General features: G+C 38.2%; 1 protein-coding gene across 2 annotated transcripts in view; it reads left to right on the top strand.

Moving 5' to 3' along the window:
- ACSS3 (acyl-CoA synthetase short chain family member 3) overlaps positions 1–16,014 on the top strand; it is an 88,934-nt gene that overhangs the window by 37,029 nt on the left and 35,891 nt on the right. For both annotated transcript variants that reach the window (XM_061369355.1, XM_061369356.1), the window contains 2 exons: positions 3,418–3,569; positions 12,736–12,839. In XM_061369355.1, coding sequence (XP_061225339.1) covers positions 3,418–3,569; positions 12,736–12,839 — 256 coding nt within the window. The remainder of the gene's footprint in view (positions 1–3,417; positions 3,570–12,735; positions 12,840–16,014) is intronic.

The raw sequence follows: 16,014 nt of genomic DNA, 5'->3' as shown, positions 1-16,014 counted from the left end.
TCATAATCATGTATTACACGTCAGCACATTCTGCTTCAGGATGGCTGCTCAGCCAGTTGACATCTGACAAATGCTAAATCTAAGTAATTCCAGAAAGGTATTCCTGTCTGTCTCTCTGTCTCAGAGTCTCTTGGTAGGTTATTAAAACAAAGCCTTTTCTACTTGAATCTTCCTAGCTGATGCAACAAATGTCTGTTTCTACTCTTCTTTTTTAAAATCAGTTGAGGCAGATCGCTCTTTCTGACTGTCTTGTTTTTGTTTACCGTGCCCTCAGTTCCTCCTAATCACAGATATTACTGCAAATATTGCAGTATTGATGAAAATACTGAATAGCAACAGGTCTTGAACTAATCCCTGCAGAAATCCAGTGGAAGCATCTCACTTGCTCGTAGTCCCCAACTGACTCAGCAGTCTGTCAGCACATTGTGAATTCAATTACCCTGTGCCTTATTGTTTATATTGCTAACATTTTAAAAATCAGAATTGCATATGGTAATAAGCCTCTCATGGCATCTCGCAGTACTTCTTACAAATTTTGTATAATACATGATAACCCTCTTTGGCAATTTTATTTGTAGATTTTCGGGCTCTGAAATGAATTTGCACCGTCTCAGATTTGTTTTGCGCATGTAGGTTTTTGTTTATGCATTTGCCAAACTGTGACCAGCAGCCGAGGCACCAGGGAAGTTTTTCTGCAGAACCAGTCAGAATGTGTTACAAATGGGCAACTTTTTTTTTTTTTTTTTTTCTCTCCTACATGCGTATTCTAAGTGTTGTCTTATTCTTTGGGTATTATTTCCTATCATCTGTCAGATGAAATGTCTCTTCCTTTCCTTTGACTGTTTTATTTGTTTTTCTCCTCGATTTGAGGATGGTACTTCTCCAAACCAAAGCTGCTGTAACTTATATGTGACATATAAATATCAACCTGTCACATCCCTGCATGCCTACCCACGTACTACTGAAGGCTTAGTCATTTGTGTTGAAGATGGGCTCAGACTCAGGCTTGGGTTTGAGCTTGGACGTTCTGGAAGTGTGAGGCATGGACTCAGCTGCAGTGTAGCTTGAGCAGGGATCAAGGGTGAGGGCCTGAGCATAACTTGCCTCTCAAGGAAGGGGAAGCTCCTTTCAGCTCTTCTCACAACTGCTGTTTTCCTGATGATCTGATCCAAGATTACACAGCTGCACCCTAGCAAACCTGGCCTTGAGCACTGGCAGCCAAGGCCCTATCAGGGAGTGCGTGTGGTGAAGGCCAGAGACAGCCCGTTTATGGGCTCTGGACATTTTCATTTGGTTAAAAATAAACCCTGCATTATTACTGGCAGGCTAACCAATTTATGATTGCTCCACAGGTAGGTTTATTTGCTGTGTAAGATGATTGATATCAGTTCAGTTACATAATTCATTAATATGAGAAGTTTATGGAAATTTGGAATTTCTAGTCTGAGACCATTTATTTTGTTTAGCATTAGTTAGTGATGTGGGCTTGAGCTCCTGAACAGATGTTTACAGATCTGCAGGTATAGTGAACATCACAGGGAGGTGACATCCAACTTGAAAAAATAGGTTCATGTACAAATATTGATGAGCACATGAAAATTGTGGTGAAGAAGCTTGCAAGGATGATGCTTCTGTAGGCAGAAAGCATTCTTTTGCATTTCTTCTTCATAATTTGTATAGGCTATTAGCAAAAGGAATTTTTTTTTGCATTGGTGATACTCCTCCCTGCTACTTGGGCTGGGACTGTTTCTTTTATTTTCCCTTAATTTGCCTCTCAATATCTGCTCTATCCTTAAAGTAATAGTTTTGTTTTGTTTTCTTTCATTCTGCTGTGATCCAGTGTCCTCTCACCAGCAGTATTTTTCCATAGGGCTCCAAAGTCAATGGTACATATCTCACCTCAGGCATGCTGCACTCTTTAAATCTGCCAAATGGTTTATCAGTGCTCTTGCCAGTGTTCAGGCACAGCTGGATGCAGAGCAAGTGTGGGGAAGATTGCAGTGGGTAGGGCAGATGGAAGAGAGGGAAGGGGGTGAATTCCCGTGTGCCTGCATCACAGCCAGCTTGCTGTTTTTTCTGTTGGTGTAAGTCAACTAACTTGATTAGTGTGTATTTTCATAAAGACATTTTCATGTTACTAGTGCCTCATTGTCAGAATAAAAATACTGAATTTAGTAAATTATTCAAGGTATTCAAATGACTCTCTATTCCTTTTGTGTCTTGGTAAAATGAAAAGTATTAGAGTGTCATATGCTGTTTCTTTCCCACTGGACCTGTTAGTCTTTCTATTCCAAATTTGCATTTACACAAGGGTGGTGAAGGTATGAATTTGTCTTGTGATGGGTAAGCTGCTTAAAGATGGTGACATTTCAATAGTGAAACTGTCTCCATGTCTGTGTCATCTTGAATAAAGCATTAACAAAGTTGTGTTTGCAGGATAGAATGTATGTCTCTCCTAATTTGTGTGCTCTGTCAAAGTTCATCTTCCAAGCGTGTCCATTCTAGTTGAAAAGGTTATGGCAGGAGCTGTAGAGCTAAAACTCATTCCATGTTAACATCATCTTTTCATAGTTTCAGAACATGTGTGGAGCAGTGCATGTACTGCAGTGATTACAAACAGGAGGACTGATTATATGATCCTGTGCCAACTGCTTTTCATATTTACAGCACCACAGAAATGTACTTTATTATTACTTACTGTTGGACAATTTGCCACGTCTGATTACTTCTGTTTAAAACTCTCTTGACTATGCTCCTTAGCTCAAGACATTGATTAGTTGTTTAAAAAACCCCAGTAATTTAAAAAGAAAAGATCCCAACCACAAACAAAACTGCAGTCTGGTAGCACACTAAGCAAGAAAGGGTGTCTTCAGCTTCTCTCCAGGCTTCATGTAGGGGAGCAGCACAAAGATTCCAAGAAGCCAGTTATAAGGAGCTAAATGGGAATTTTCCTAGAGTTGAGAGGAAACTTCCAGGGAAGAAAATGTCCTTTAGGCCTGTGCATGAGGATGTAGCTGCAGTGCCACTGTGTCCAGAGGCCCCTAGTTCAATGGTCTCGAGTGTTTTACAGGTTGCTTCACAATAAGGATAGATGTAGACGTTACTCCCTCTGCTGCCAGTGTAGTAACAGCTCTTTGTGGTTGCTTTTTCATTCATGTGTCCATTTGTCCTGTTTTTCTAAATAGCAGCTAGTGTGTGCTGTATTCATGGAATAGGTTGTGCCCAAAGCCTGTGAACTTATTTCTACAAGTGAATATGGTCACAGTATTATTATTTTTAACAAGGCCTTCTTTAAAGTCCTACTAGGAATTACTTCTGTTGCAGTGCTACCACTACTGTTACGTGTTCAAGCTTTGAACTGTCAAGGAATCATGAAGTATTTTTATCCTGTGACATTTTAAATTATTCTCTCCATAGGGGAAGCCTGTGGGAACGCCAGATGCTGGTGCCTATTTCCGTGTGCTAGCAGAGCATGAAGTAGCTGCCTTCTTCACTTCACCAACTGCAATTAGAGCAATCCGTCAGCAGGACCCTGAGGCAGCCTTGGGAAAGCAGTACTCTCTGAAAAGGTGAACTAAGGATACACTGGAAGTAGTTTCTTCCAGAAACAGGCAGGATGAACTAAGAATAGCAGAGTGTCTGGGGTTTTGCCCACTCCATATAGCATAATTTAAATGTATTCTTGGTAGTTTAGGTGTACAGGTATTTGCTTGTAAATTTATATTGAGAGTTCAGAGGAGATGAAAGCTGTATAGAAGTTTATGACTCTAAGGTTAAGAGTTCTTACTGCGTTAGGATTGCTCGCTCAACCTTAGTTTTACTTCACCGTGCTTATATCCTGTAATGCAGTCTTGGATCCTGTACTGTTTTCCCACATGACTTTTCATTTCATTGAGTGCACAGGATATTTAGTGTTTATTTAGTCAGCAGCTAGTCAATGTTTTGTTTATCTCCCCATAATTAAGTTACTGTTTACGGTTATGTGCTATCTTGTGCTATTTTTAAGGTGTTTATACTATCAGCATGCTTTGAGTTTATCCTCACAAATCCCCTGTGAGATGAGAGAGTGGTTTTATCTGTATTTTGCAGATGAGAAGCTGAGGCACAGAGAGATTAAGGTCAAAGTCTTCTATTGGTTTTGAATATCCAATCTGAGCCACTGAACTACCAATGTTTCGGAGTTCTTAGCATTATATGGTTGAAAAATGCATTATTAGCATTATATTAATAAAGCATCTGTCACATTGTCTTGCATCTGTGAATGTTTAGTACTTCTACAGACCAAGTTTCTGTATCTTACATAGAAAATGATCTAAAAATGAAATGTGATTTTGGACCTCATCTAATCTTGCAGCTGAATAATTTGCTCAGCATCAAAGAAGGACTGTGTCAGACTGTATAGGCAGCATTCAGTCATAAGAACATCTTTTATCACGCGTGTCCAAAGAGAAGGGGAAGATGCAAAGCCATGTAGCTTCATTAGACCTACACATTCTTAATTGTTCAAGAGAGTTTTATTTATTAGTAAGCTGGATTTATTCCTGAGGTATTCATTACAAGTTCATCATTACTTTCTTCCATCTGTTTTGAGTGTTGTCAATCCTTACTCTTCCTTGAAATAGAAAACAAGCTCATTTGAGACCCTAACAGGGGAACTGACAGACTCTCCTAATTGACAGACTCGGTTGAGGCTCTATTTTTCAATGATGTTTACTGACAAGAAAGTGGTTTGGATACTAGGAAATTTAATTACTGTTCCTCAGCATTTTTTTAGGCAATGACTAAAATGACTTAGTCTGTCTTTAGAGTATTCATTTAATGAAAGATCTGCTACCCTGCTCTGTAAGTTGTCACATTTTCTGGCCAAATGAGAATTCCGGGTAAGAGTCTCCTTGTTGATATCAGTAGCCCCAGATGTAAAGAGGTATTTCATCATTCCTGTTCCTATTCAGTGCATAGTTAATGAACTTTTCAATTTTCTTCAGATTTAGTTGTATCATGATTCACTCAGCTTTGGGCCATGTCATCCACTGGCATGTGACTTCTCTTTACTAAACTCTCTAGTGCAGCATTTAATATCTAGTAGGGGCAGTTGTTAAGAACTGGAGTTCAACAGGTGATTAAATTTCCATTTTAAGAAAATCCTTGCTTTTGGGTGTTACTTAGCTGAACTTTCACATCCAAGATCAAGTGAATTCTGTCTGGTTCAGTTTGAAATCAGTCTGTCTTTTAACTAATTTACTTGATCTATGATGCTTTCTTCTCTGTTATATGGTGTAGAATCTTTGATATGAGATGTATTTCTGCTACCTGGGCTGGCATGCATCCTTACTTACTCTGTAGAGATTCTGAAGCACATGTCCAGGAATGCAGTCACAGAAGAGATTTCCACCATGGAGCATTTAATTTCTAAAGAGTTCTATTTAAAACTGGTAAAAGTCAATGTCACTTTTAAAAGTTCTGTTAAAAAAGAATATTGCTGATAAGGTACAGAGTTGGTAGGCAATGAGAGCTTCCGGTATACAAGGGAGTACTTGATTTACAGGAGTAAATTGAATTATAAGCAGATGTGTGTTCTTTTGAAATGGCATAAGTTAAATAAGTTCTGTTAAGAGCTGATGTTGGAGGCATCACTAGCCTCTGCAGAAAATTGCATGTGAGGTTTCCAAAGGTTCTAGTGTGTATGCTTCAAACTGTGTTGGTTATTGAAGTAAAATCTTGACATTTGTTTGACACAAAGTGTCATCTATGTCTTAAACATTGCTCATGTTTAACAGCAGAAGAGGTATTCAATTTATAATGCTATAAGATAAAAGCCCTGTTCAATATATATTGCTAGAGGATCTAAATGACCAGGTTTTGATAAAACAGTGTTGCTAAGCATATCTGATGATGTTGCTGCCTGTTGTGTTTGAAAAACAACATCCAAATTCCATGACCCTCATGTATCTGAGCATATTCTGTTCAGCTTTTAGAATCTCTTCCTGTCTTTACAAGCTTAACTCCATAACATCAAGCATCAACTCTTCCCTTATTTGGAGTCACACTTCATCTTTTAATTGATATAATTGTTATGAGTTGGTTAGGTCTGATTCCAAATAATTGTCAAGTGACAGTTTTGCATGGAATGGGGCAACAGCTCCAGTGATCAGTGATAATTTGCAGTTTGTGTCCCATGGCCTACTTGGCTTTCTTGACTTTAAGTCAGTGCGAATGTTCTGCCATTTTATATAAGAGGATCTAGAGATCTTAGCTTGTTCAACTTATACTTGCTTTGCTAAAAAAATAGGAGACTGCATGCAAACTGTGCAGAAAGAATAAACTGTGCAGAAAGAATAAACAGCAAGTAGATTAGAAACTCCCATTTTTTGTTTTGTAACATGAGAACGAGAGGATGTGAAAGTAGCAAATTAAGAAAACTTTTACTGTGAAATACTTCTCATATAATTGATCTCACCTATGCTGCTAGAGGACATGTGACTAAGACCCAGAATTTAGGACAAATGAAGTACATTATGCAGTTCTGTGTGCTATCCCCAACTCTGTGCTGCTGTAGATCATGTATGGCCATTCCTATTGGAGTCTTGAACTGTGCAGCTCTTGTTATTATCCATGTGAACACTCCTGCTTTTGGGCAGTGGTTTGAAGATATGGCTTCTTTTGTGCTTGGAGTGAAACCAAAATGTGCATGCTGTACGGAGCAATTTAGATTGCATCAGGGCCATTAGGGACCTTGGTCTGTCCTCTGTATTGGGTGATACTTTGAGTCCACTTGCTGGACTCTTGAATAGGTCCTAAAAGCTTGATTGCACTAAATTTTGTGCTAGTAATGTAGGTTTGTAGAACAACAGCTTAGGACATATTTATTTAACTGAGAAGCTTTAAGATGTTTCTTGTCCATTAACTGCATTGCAGGGATAGATGATTGCAAGAACGGGTGCACTGACATTGCTTTGAAGTTTTAAGTGGACTGTCAGAGGAATAATTCAGTGGGACATTTTGTAACCACTGCCATCTCTCTCTTGCTATACTGTTTGATAGGAGAAAAGAATTCCACAGTTCTTATGCTTCGTTAGGCTTGTGTCACTTTGATATTCTTATTTATGTTTTTGTGCTGTAAATTTGCCAAAGAGCTAATCCCTCTCTTTCTTGCAACATAATGCTCCTCTTAAACCTGCAGATTATTGAATCTGATTACTAAAGCTGGCAATTCAGAAGAGAGGAATTCTGGTTTTGGCTCAAGGAATAACATGATGTCTTAACTTTTTTTGTCAAGTCTTTTAAGTTCTTGCCCTATTTTTAGAACAAAGGCGCTTAACAGATTTTTTTTCAGCTATTTATAAAGTTAATGAAATCATAATTTGATAGTTTACATCATAACTGAAAAGTTGTATCTAACTTGCCTAATTCCAGAACATTCCATATAATGTAAATTGAGCAGTGCTTAACTGGAGTGCCCTATATGTGACATGAGTCTTAAAAAACTAAACAAAATATGTATTTGTGTGTTTTCTTGTACAATATATTGTTCTCTTCTATCATAAGTTTTAATCTGTTTTGACTTCCAGATAGCTATTAACTGTAATTATCAGCTAAGCAGTAAAGCGCAATGACTTGTGCTTTACAGTAAGAAGCATTCAGGTGCAAGATATTGATTGGGGTCACACTCATTATAATTATTGTCTTCTAATGTGGGAGATGTGCTCAGAAAGCTCTTTAACAAAATTATGTAGTATGAGTACAGAAAACTATGTTTATTTGATATGAAAACTGCTTATACATTTGACCTTCTGTCCTCTATTCCAAGAAAGAAGTCACTCAAAGCCATTTGGGATGTCAGAAAGGAGAGTTGGCTAAAACACTGTTCTGCAATTAAAGAAGTTGAATTATTTAATCTGTATGTTAAAGTTCAACATGGTAACATTTTTTGATGTCTTCTGACTTTCATAAGTGTGTAACTAGATGTGCAGGAAGTTAATTTTCATGTATCAAAGTTACTTTTGTGGCTACCTTTATGATTGTTACTTCTACTTAGTTCACAAAAAAGACCATTCTCAGGTTGTTATGTTTAGCTGGTGCAGTGGTCCCCGCGTTGGTGATTAGAGTTCCCAGTATCTTTCTTTGTAGAAGTTTCTTTTCCTGTATTCTAACTATGGACCTGTAAATGGATCTAAAAGACAATCAACTTATCACATTTTTTTAAGTCTAGGCCAAGCATTACTGAAAAAAACTCAGTTTTAGGGCACACTGAAGCCGGCTCATGTTCATTTTCTCATCGACCAGCACCCCAAGTCCTTCTCCACAGGGCTGCTCTGAATTTCTTCTCTGCCCAGCCTGTAGCTGTGCCTGGGATTGCTCTGACCCAGGTGTAGGACCTTGCACTTGGCATGCTCAAACTTCATAAGCTTGACATCAGCCCAGCTCACAAGCGTGTCAAGGTCCCTCTGGATGGCATTCCTTCCCTCCAGCGTATCAACCGAACCACACAGCTTGGTGTCATAGGCAAACTTGCTGAGGGCGCACTCAATCCCACTGCCCATGTCAGCGATGAAGATGTTGAACAAGTCCGGTCCCAGCACTGATCCCTGAGGGACACCACTCGTTACTGGTCTCCAGCCGGACATTTAGCCATTGACCACAACTCTTTGTGTGCGGCCATCCAGCCAGTTCTTTATCCACCGAGTGGTCCATCCATCAAATTGATGTCTCTCCAATTTAGAGACACGGATGTCATGTGGGACAGTGTCAAACACTTTGCACAGGCCAGGTAGATGACATCAACTGCTCTACCGCTGTCCATCAGTTCTGTAGCCCCATTATAGAAGGCCACCAAATTGGTCAGGCAGGATTTCCCCTTAGTGAAGCCATGCTGGCTGTCACCAAGCACCTTGTTGATTTTTATGTGCCTTAGCATGCCTTCCAGGAGAATCTGCTCCAAGATTTTGCCAGGCACAGAGGTGAGACTTGACTGCTCTGCAGTTCCCTCGGTCATCCATTTACCCCTTCTTGAAAATGGGGGTTATATTTCCCTTTTTCCAGTCGTTGGGAACTTCACCTGACTGTCATGATTTTTCAAATATGAAGGCCAGTGGCTTAGCAACTTCATTTGCCAGCTCCTTCAGGACCCGTGGGTGGATTTCATCAGGACCCATGGACTTGTGCCATTTTTAAGATGTTCTCGAACCAATTCCTCTCCTACAGTGGGCCCAAGGTCTTCATTCTCACAGTCCCTGCATCTACCTTCCAAGACTTGGGTGGTGCGGTCAGAGCCTTTGCCAGTGAAGACCGAGGTAAAGAAGTCTTTCAGAACCTCAGCCTTCTCCAAATCCAGGGTAGCTAGTTCACCTGAGAGCTTCCTGAGGGGGCCTATGTTCTCCCGGTTTTTTATTTGCTATGTTTTTTATTTGCTATGTACCTGACAACCTTGAGTTACTTGCTCTGATTTTTCTCATAATTTACTAAATTGCTTTCAGGATTTTATCTATGTAGATGAATCTTGTAGGTTTGTTGTTTTTTTTTCTAAATTGCACATGCCTCTGAAGTGAAATTTATTTCATGCCCACCCAATCTAAGAATTCTCTTTTTGTGGCCACCAGTCTACAGGTTTTACAAACTCAGTGCTGTCTGTGTCCACTGTTAAATGAAAAGAGTCAAGTCTTCTGTTCAGCAGTTGTCTTCATTCATAATGACTGTGTGAAGACTTGAAAGAAAATGTCACTGACATTGATCTTGACTGTGCTGCGGCATGCTGCAATCCTAACAAGGGGACATATTTGGCAAGTATTTTTAATCCCAGAATCTGATGGTGGGCCACATGAACCTCTGTTCATATTTTAATTAGGCATTTTGTCATCTCAGAAGCCTTGGGGATTGATAGAGTACTTGGTAGGGTGTCTCTGCAGTTTCTCTTGTCATGACAGGCTATTCAGGAAATGTGAGTGTTGATGTACACTTTCACTCCAAGAAAGAGGTTATTTCAAAGTAAACAGAATTCCGATGTGGAGTCTGACTCTGTGTTTGCCTTTTACCTTTCTTCTCTTCCCTCAGTTTTCTGAAGTTTTTAACTGCATCCCTGTGTGAAAGTTCTGTCTTTGTTGGTAATATGCTAAGTAGGGAGGATTTGGGAGAGGAAAGGCATGAGACCATCCTGTGTGGATACTACAGAAGGGAAGCAATTTCTTTGATCTGTAGTGAAATGGCATGTTTATGGCAGCTCTGGATCCAGAATTCGCATCATACCTCGTGGCAAGATTGCACCTGGTGGTTACGAACGTGCGTTGACATGGCTGAAGTGTTTCAGACTGCCACACCACCCTTTTGGGGAAGGAGGCACAGGTTTTCAGTATGATTTATCTGTGAAATGAAACCAGAAATGTTATGTCTTAAATTTCCCACTGGCTTAGATTTTATTTCTGAAATAGATGATTTCTGTTTCAAAATCTTGCTTAAATAGGAACAAGTGTGTATAAAAATAGGAATGTCCAAAACTTTTAGACATTCCTAATTTCCTTTTTCTGAGATGCAGATTCCCTTCCAACTTATATTGCAATGACTTAATAGCTGCGTCTATTGCCACTTTTTAAAACAGTGGCTTAGTCGTATGTTAGTGTTGCTCTAGGGCCTTGGATTTTGTTTTGATTTTGTTACATAGAAAATAAACCTTACTCTTTTGAGTCTTTTAGAGATAAATTACTCTCTAAAGTTGTCCTTTGCTCTTTCTGGTCTATAGAAGAAGTCTAGAGAACTAGTTCAGCATGGACTTTTTTTTTATTTTTAATAATAAGAACCAAGTAGAATAAATACCTTGCATTGCTATCAATAGAAATCATGCTGTTACAACATGGACTATAAAACCAGGCATCTACTAATGTCCATGCATTAAACATAAATCAGCAGTTCATTTGAATACAGTTGGCTGTTCATTTTCATCTGCACATCAGGAATCTGAATTAGAAGTTGTGTGTCTCTACCTGAAGAGATAGCTTGTTTCTTTGTTGGAGGTGTGATGGCAAGATTACAAATGATTCTTCTCCTTAGTATCTTACTAGGTGATGGTGTCTGGCAGTATCATGAGTATCCGTGACAATTAGGATAGAAAAGAATGTTTCAATTGGAAGGGACCTATACAGTTATCTAGTCCAGCTGCCTGAGCATTTCAGGGCTGACCAAAATTCAAATCATATTGTTAAGAGCATTTTCCAAGTGCTTCTTAAATACCGACAGGCTTTGGGGCATCAGCTACCCCTGGAAGTTGGAGAGAGCAGTGAGGTCCTTTTCTTCAAACTAGACAAACCCAAAGTCTTCAGCTGCTCCTCATAGGACATTCCTTTCATCCCTCTCACCAGCTTTGTTGCATATGAGTATCTTAACATCCTTCTCAAATTGTGTTGTCCTGAGCTGCACACAGTACTCAAGGTGAGGCTGCACCGCATGTAATTTAACAGGGTTTTAAATTGCTCATTAGGGAATAAGTGCCGAAAATCTTCTATGACATGAGTAAAGTTATGGTGCAATTGTCAGAATGATCAGAACCTTACTAGCATGCAGTAATACATGGTGATGTCTAGCTTCTAAGTACCTGTAATCATATTTAGGAAAGCTACCATTGACATAGAGGACCTTATCATTCTAAATAAGGCATGAAGTGCATTTCTGATGCTTAGTAAAGGACAATAAAGTATAACTAAGCATCCAATAAAAGCTGCTAAAGATGAAGTCTACCTGTGAGTTTAATGCTCAGTTATATAGTACTACCTATTTTAATAGCGCAAACATGCAGATCACATCTGTCAGAACTGCCAGGCATTGCATCTCTTCTCTGCCAGAGTTGGCTGTGGGAGTATCCAGTCAAATGAGCTGAAGTCTAGAACTGTGATCAGGGACCCCAGGCTGCTGAATGTTGTTCTGTTTGGCATTATCCAGTAGGATATATAGCCTGCCTCTCCACAGGAATATGTTTTTATGTCCCATTAATTTTCCCTAAAACTGATTTCCAAATGCTTATAAAAACATGACTCAGCAGTTCAAAGAATACTAAACTCTGCTTCAATGGAATGTTATTAACAACTTAAGAGTTATGCTACAAGTATTTCCTTTAGTTCTGTTTATTTCTTTAATAGTTTTTCTGGTATGTTTCTGGCATGTTTTGCCTAAAGGATATCTACATAGTTTCTGTGTACAGAGCATTAAATTACTTTTATTTCCACTGACAGTTGATTGCCTCTGTTCTCCCAAGGTCTTTGCATTCAGAAAATAAAGCTCTTTTACATGATTATTAAGTAGCATAAATTAGTATTACTAAGATTCTAATTTTTACTTAGTAGGAAGGAGCTTACAAAGAGTAAGAATCCCTCCTCCCCTTTTCTCTTTATCTGAGCAGAGATACTTATTATTTCTTTATACATGGTAAAGACAAGGGTTTAATGAGCACAAGTTACTCCTGGTAAGATTCTGACTGAACACAAAAGGGAAATTTTTCACAATGAGAACAACCAGCCATTGGAATAATCTCCCCAAGGAAGTGGTGGATTTCCCAATACTGGACACTTTTAAGATACAGCTGGAAAGGGTTTGGGACATCTAGTCTAGGTCATGCGTTGCCTAGAAAGGTTTGACCAGATGAACCTTGAGGTCCCTTCCAACCTGGTTTTCTATGATTCTGTGATTTACTGAATTTGTTGTTTTCCTTTCCCCATCCAGATCAAGACATACACTTTCTTTAATTTTCATTTAAAGGTTCAGAACGTTATTTGTAGCTGGTGAGCACTGTGATGTGGACACACTAGAATGGTCAAAAAAGGTCTTCGGAGTACCTGTCTTGGACCACTGGTGGCAAACAGGTGAGTGTCTTAAAATACCACTTGTAAAATACATTGAGGAGATATTTTTAGACTTGTTTCCTGAGTCTACAGGTAGAACTGTATTTTTATATTGCTTGCATATATGACTGCTTTGTGACGACAGAAAATTTGATATTTAGGGAAGCTTTCAGGTTTAAGTTAAGTTTTTTGCATGTGTGTTTTGTGTACCTAAAAAATATGCAGCACAGAGTAGACACTTTGGTCTTTAATATTGTTCTGTGTGGATCTCATCCAACTTCAATTGATTATTTTGGAATGTCTCCCATTTATTTCACTTGAAGGAGGACTGGATACGTAGACCGCAGTGAAGCAGAGTACCAATTGGTGTGTAACTTTGCAAAAGTGCCAGTTGAATTCCGTATTAAAGCTCCATCGAATGTACCTCTATATAACTGTGGATTTTCAAATTTTACTGTTACAAGGTCAGATTCAGATTTTGCTTCATGCACACATTATTGCTATTGAAGCTAAGGAAGAGTATTACAAAAGCTTCCTCCTCCTCTCCCTCCTTCGCTCCTTTCTAAGAATACTTCTTCTATTTTCTGTGCATCATTGTTTTGAAATGCAGATTTTCTCTGATCTCTCCCTCTCTAGGGGGAAAAAGCATTTTGATTTCTCCATGATGGGTCAGATAGCAGATATACAAAATTAGGAAAAAAAATGGGAAACTCTTTAGCTCCTCTCTATTATATGTTAGGTAATGGAATCAGTTGAGGAGGTTTCAAGTGAATCACTTTTATTAATCCCCCCCAGTATTAGATACATAGTAAAAAAGTCCTGCAAGATAGTAGTGTAATTTTTTATTTAATATGCTAATTAATTAGCATGAGACCTGCATTCTGCTCACTTCTCTATGATCCTAATGATTATAGGCAAGAACAGGCCTGAATAGTGCAGAATGAGCAATTAACTTAGAAAAGCTAAAAGATCAAACGTGTCTTTGACTGCCTACTGAGCTGGCAGTAAACAATATTACTGTACATAATTTTACATGTGTTTTTGTTGTCTGTGCACGCACACACACACATATATATAATTGCTTATACTTTTGACTTATGTTTAGTGCAAAGTTTTAATGATACCATGTTTACGTAGATGTATCTCAGGTATGAGTGAGAGACCTTAAACAAACATGTGCATGTAATTGTACTTATAGTGTGCAGAGGTAAGACTGAGAGACTTTCCAAAGGCCACAAACCCTACTCATAGTACAGTTTGTTCCTTGATTTTCATATTCACAGTATGCTCTTAAATTAAATTGTAGCAGCCTTCCCTTCTGTCGTCCAGTCACCTCATTTTTAGCTGAACGCAAACCATATCCCATTAACTGTGGAAAAAATAAGCAATGTCTGTCACTTGGAAAGATATTGTTGAAAGTGGATTTCTATGCCGGAAATTCCCATTCAATCCAATATTACTGTATTTCAATACACTTGGTCAAAGCTGTATGCACTAAATGTGAAATATTTTATAGAGGAGATAACTGGCTCTTTCACTTCATATTAGAAATATGCAAGATTAGTGACTGATGAAAGGATAGAGGACCCAAAAATTCAGAAATAATAATCTTCCAAGCTGTCTTTAAAATAAAAAATTGCTACTAAAAGCACAGAATAAAAACCCGTTATCACTTCCAGCAGGAAGAGGTTGAGACAGCTATTTTATGTAGAACTTTAAATAGGTGTTTGTTGTTTGTTTTTTTAACAAAATTCAATTCAAAATAACAAAACTGTTGAATTTTATGAATTATCTTTTTTGTAATTGAATTGCAGCTGCAGTTATAAATTGCTGTTTCATTATGCCTGAGATTGAAAGCCTTTCACTTATTTCTAGGTATGAAAATACTTTTGATGTTTGATAATCAGGCAAATTGTTACTTCTTCCCCAGTTTGAAATTTATTGGCATTCTTCCAAAACAAAAGCATTACAAAACTGTGAGAAATATTGGCACCTGGATTTTACCTGACTACTCCAGCCCTTCTTATGCAATTATGTCTTAGTTGCTGACTCTTTCAACTGAAGCTAAAGGAAAGGATGATGAGGAAAATCCAGTACCAGTATCTGGGTAATTAGTGGGTTTCGTATGATGAGGTAATTTCTATTCCCTTGTTTATGACTGAGAGGAGAGAAAAGATCAGCTTTGTAGAAATGAGAAGCAACTGAGCCATTATTTGGAGATGGAAATGAGTATGAGTGAAGGGAAACAAAAAGCTAACAAACAAAAATAAAATTAAAAGGGAATGTAAACCACTTTCTGCTTCAGGTTTAGTAAAGAATCTGCAAAGCTCTTGGCCCTTTTGCTTCATATTGAAACTAGAAATAAATGAGTATGGACTAAGAAACGCAGATAGAATTTTCTTCCATTTTGTCTTTAGAAGATTTATGGAGTGTATGAAGTCACTGTGAATTGAAACAGTACTTTGAAACAGAAGAAAGCTTTCATTAGGGGACTTCAAAGCAGCTACACCTCGAAAGCCTGATTGATTAAAACTGGTTTGTGTCAATATGCTGTCATGAATAATACTTTAAATGTTAATATTTGTGTTACAAATACAGTTAACACATCTTACAAGCTGTGAAACGTGTATCAGTGAGTGGCAAAGTAGTATTTGAGGCAGTAAAGCCTCATAAAAACTTTCTGTTTTCTTTGGAGACATGGCAATGGTGAAATAACAGTATTTTCAGATCTTGTGCTCAATCTATACATGGAGAAAGGATAGTCTTGTTTTGAATTTATGCAGTGTTTATTTTCCTCTTATTTATATAAAATGCCAGTTGGCATTTAAATAGCATTTTTCATCTTCAAAGTAGTTGTGCAAGCACGTGCAATTCTTTTAACACCACTCTGAAGTAAGTAAAGTTAATATAGTCTTGCAGACATTAAATTGGGAAAGTGGAGTGTTTTGACACGAGCTATCTAGGAAGCCTTTGCAAATTCAGTTCTTGATTGGAGATAAATTTTCTGATCATATTTTATGTGTTTTGTGATATTTTGTCTGAAAAGGAAAAGGAATGCACATTTTAGACCTTGTTCTATCTCTGTCTAGTTATGTTTTAAGGAAATGATACAGTAGCTCTGATTCAGTATTCCATGTAAGTATATTATGGGGCAGCTTGACAAATCTTTTTGAAATAGCCTAAACAGTCTTTAGGT

Source organism: Neopsephotus bourkii, unplaced genomic scaffold, assembly GCF_033783945.1.
Source record: "Neopsephotus bourkii isolate Nb327-2 ecotype Australia unplaced genomic scaffold, CSIRO-AGI_Nbou_v1 NB_1493, whole genome shotgun sequence".
Lineage (NCBI taxonomy): Eukaryota > Metazoa > Chordata > Aves > Psittaciformes > Psittacidae > Neopsephotus > Neopsephotus bourkii.
Note: the sequence above shows the minus strand (reverse complement) of the source record. Positions and strands in the feature narration are given on the sequence as shown.